At 38.0% G+C, this 3,254-nt stretch overlaps 1 protein-coding gene across 1 annotated transcript; it reads right to left on the reverse strand.

Moving 5' to 3' along the window:
- Positions 1-383: 383 nt before the first annotated feature.
- On the reverse strand, positions 384-1,745 carry LOC100792237 (transcription factor bHLH147). Its single transcript, XM_003546261.5, has one exon. It carries the CDS (start codon positions 1,120-1,122, stop codon positions 514-516), a length of 609 nt encoding a protein of 202 aa, XP_003546309.1. The 5' UTR covers positions 1,123-1,745; the 3' UTR covers positions 384-513.
- Between the last annotated feature and the right edge of the window lie 1,509 nt (positions 1,746-3,254).

A 3,254-nucleotide genomic window follows, 5' to 3' on the forward strand; every position in this document is an offset into this window, starting at 1 on the left:
TACCAGCTACTTCATCATCACATTATCATCACCATAGTTTCTTCTTTAATCAATCTACTACTTAATTTGGACAAAAATTGAATGTTAAAAACTCTTTCTTTTTTCATTTTTTTTTTCAAAATCAAAACAGATCCACAACCGAAATTCACATGCCCCCGCCCCGCCCGAAAAAGAAAATAACTTATAATTGATGTTACATTACATAAACCATCCTTGATTGAGAATTTTTATTTTATGGATAGCTTCAACTATCAGAACGAGAACCCCTTGGTCCTTGATTGAGGAAGTTAAAATTAAAAGACAATATTCTGATAAACATTCCAAGCTAATTAAGTATGAGATTGTTTTGCTCGAAAGGTAAATTTAAAAAAAAGAAGAGGAAATAGAAGAAGATATAATATGTATGTACTGGACAATTAACATAAACGAAAGTGAAAACGAGGCAAATAATAACAAAAATCAAGAAGAGGAAAAAAAATATATGACACGTGGCATATTCGCCGGAAAGTGAGATCAACTTGGCGGCGCGGCGGCGGAGGTTGAGGCGGAGGAAGAGCCTAAGAGTAAGTCAGCGAGAGCTTGCATGGCGCGAACCTGCATCTCGAGCGCGGGTATGTAATCGATGGCCTCTTCGAGAATCACGGGAAGCGGTTCTTTTCTGCAACCGGGAACCAACCGGCCCAGAACCCTAACCTTCCTCTGGACCGCGGGCAGGGTTTTCCCCTTGAGCCGGAGAACGCTGAACCGGGCCTTCTTGGGCCGGCCCGGCCCAACAACAACCTTCTGCCTCTTGTGAATCGGCTTCCTGAACTTCAGCTTGAGCCGGTTAGTCAGGATGGCGCGGCTCCACCGCGTTCTCCCCTTCGCGGCGACGGCGAGAACCCTGTCGGCCGCCTCGCGCACCGCCCTGCCGCGGCGCGGCGCGTCGCCGGAGATGTTGACACGCGCCAGAGCATGGTGGAGCTTGGAGGAGTATAGCTGTTGTTGCGCGTGGGATTTCCATTTGGCGTGGCTCTGCTCATGCTGTAGTTGGTGTTGCTTAAGGGATTTCTTCTTCTTCTTTGTGCGGTGAGAGTCACGCGACCGATCCGCAGTTGGATTCGCGATCAGAGATGACGACATGGTACAACAACGTTGGGGAAATTAAAACTTAAAAGGGGGTTTGTGTTTTTGGGGGGGCTTCTAACTTTCTATTTGTGGGAAAATTTGTTGGATTCAGATGGATACGGTATAGAGATTCGGGTGAAAGAGGGAAATTTATGATTTTTATGGCTAGATTCCAGAAGTGAGGGAGTGGGTTCTGAAGAGATATGTGTATGTATATATAGTTGGAAGAGCTTCACTCTTGAGAATGGAAACTAAGGGTTTGAGAGAGAGGGTGGTGGCTGAGAATGGATGGTGTTTCGGGTGGGTGAGGTGTCCCTTCAACTTCACAAGGAGGTTGAGTTGAAGGGAGAGAGAAAGGGTGGAGGAGGCTTATATAAAGGAATCGCCACACACCACGCATCCTTTTTCTTTTCCTTCTTAACCTAATTAATTCATTGTTAACTACTAGTAAACTCCTTCTTAATCATGCTTTTCTTTTTTGGGTGTTGTTTGGAACCTTGCATGTTCGGATGTTGGTTGGGCCTTTCAACACTTGCTGGCTATGTTGGTTTGGTTTGGTTGCTTCAGTTTGGCAGGTGAACACCTCCATTTTCTGCACTAGCCCGCTATATTTACAACTTGTGAATAAGATCATTTTTCCCACACATGTATCTTCGTTTTAAGATAATCTTATTGGAGACATGGTCTATGAATGTCAAATATGAATACTTCTTTTAATAAATATTTAGACCCTAATTCATTGCATTAGCGAGGATTAATTTCTTCTACTAAACTAATTTCCATTGAATAGATTCAACCCCTTCATTGTAACAATAACCTTGTGTGATGAATGTCTAGTATAGAGTTGAAAATGAATCGAGTTCAGTTCAACTCATTAACATTCAGCTCAACTCATAACTCAACTTTGAGTTTGATATGAACTTTTTTTTCCAACTCAAACTCAATTATGTTTAAGCTTAGAATAGTTTGATTCGACTTGTTAGCTCGAATCACATGAACTAAGAATAAAAAATTTTAAATCTTATGTATTTTAAATTTTCAATTTATTAGTATATTTTAGGTAAAATGATTGTTTAATTTTGTTTAAAAAGGCAAAACTAAACTTATTCTATTAGCTTTATAGGACCACAAAGTATGACCAAAAAAACATAATTATAACCAAAGCCCGCATAAATAAAAACTACTCCACCATGCATATATAAAAGAAAAGAAAATCCAATCAATTATATAAATTTAATATGTATATATAACCGATCCATGAGCCAAACAAGTTAAATTATATGCAACTTAAGTTCAACTAATTTATTTAATAAGTTTAATTTTTAACTTAAGTTTAACTCATTTGGTTCATGAACCAAATTCAACGAGTTGATTATTGAATTAAGTTTCCAACTATTTTTTAGTTGGTTCAATTCATTGTTACCCTTAAACTCTTTCGTGTGATAAAGATTTGTTGATCAAACTACTTGTAAAATTTAAAATTGTTGTGTTTTTAGTTTAGTCATGCATTTGTTATTTAATATACTCTTACAAATTGTTTGGTTTTGGTGAAAAAGAGAGCAAGGGAAAAAGATTAAAAATGTGTTGTTTTCTTCTATTGTTTGGTTGGATATGAAAAAGAAAAATAATGTAAAGACACATGAAGAAGGACTGTGATAACGGCTAAATATGAGTTATTTTTTATAATGAAAATAACCTTAAAATATTTATTTAACAGATATTTATGCTTAATTGTTAAGAATTGATGTTTTTCCTATTTATGTCTTGCAGATATAAAAATGAGGGATTAAAAGCCAAAAAGATGCGGAAAATACCAAACATATGAAAAAAGAAGATTTTGGTATCAGGCCCAGCCCAAGAGGCGTTCAGCGTGAAAACACGCATTAGTGCTAAGCAAGAAGAGGTGCACTAAGCGCGAATACAGGCACTCGCGCTAAGCGAGCAACGCAGACTTAATGCGAGTACACAGACCCAAGTCCATTCCAGCATCTATAAAAAGGGAGTCATGTCAAAGAGAAAAGACACACCGAATCTCAAAGCATTCTAATACACACCCAAAGCCTGAGAACTCTCCCTTAGGGAATTCTTTCTTCTCTTCCATTATTTTCTATTCCTTTTTTCCATCATTTCTCCTCTATTAGTTTCTA

This window comes from Glycine max, chromosome 15, assembly GCF_000004515.6.
Source record: "Glycine max cultivar Williams 82 chromosome 15, Glycine_max_v4.0, whole genome shotgun sequence".
In the NCBI taxonomy this organism is placed as follows: domain Eukaryota; kingdom Viridiplantae; phylum Streptophyta; class Magnoliopsida; order Fabales; family Fabaceae; genus Glycine; species Glycine max.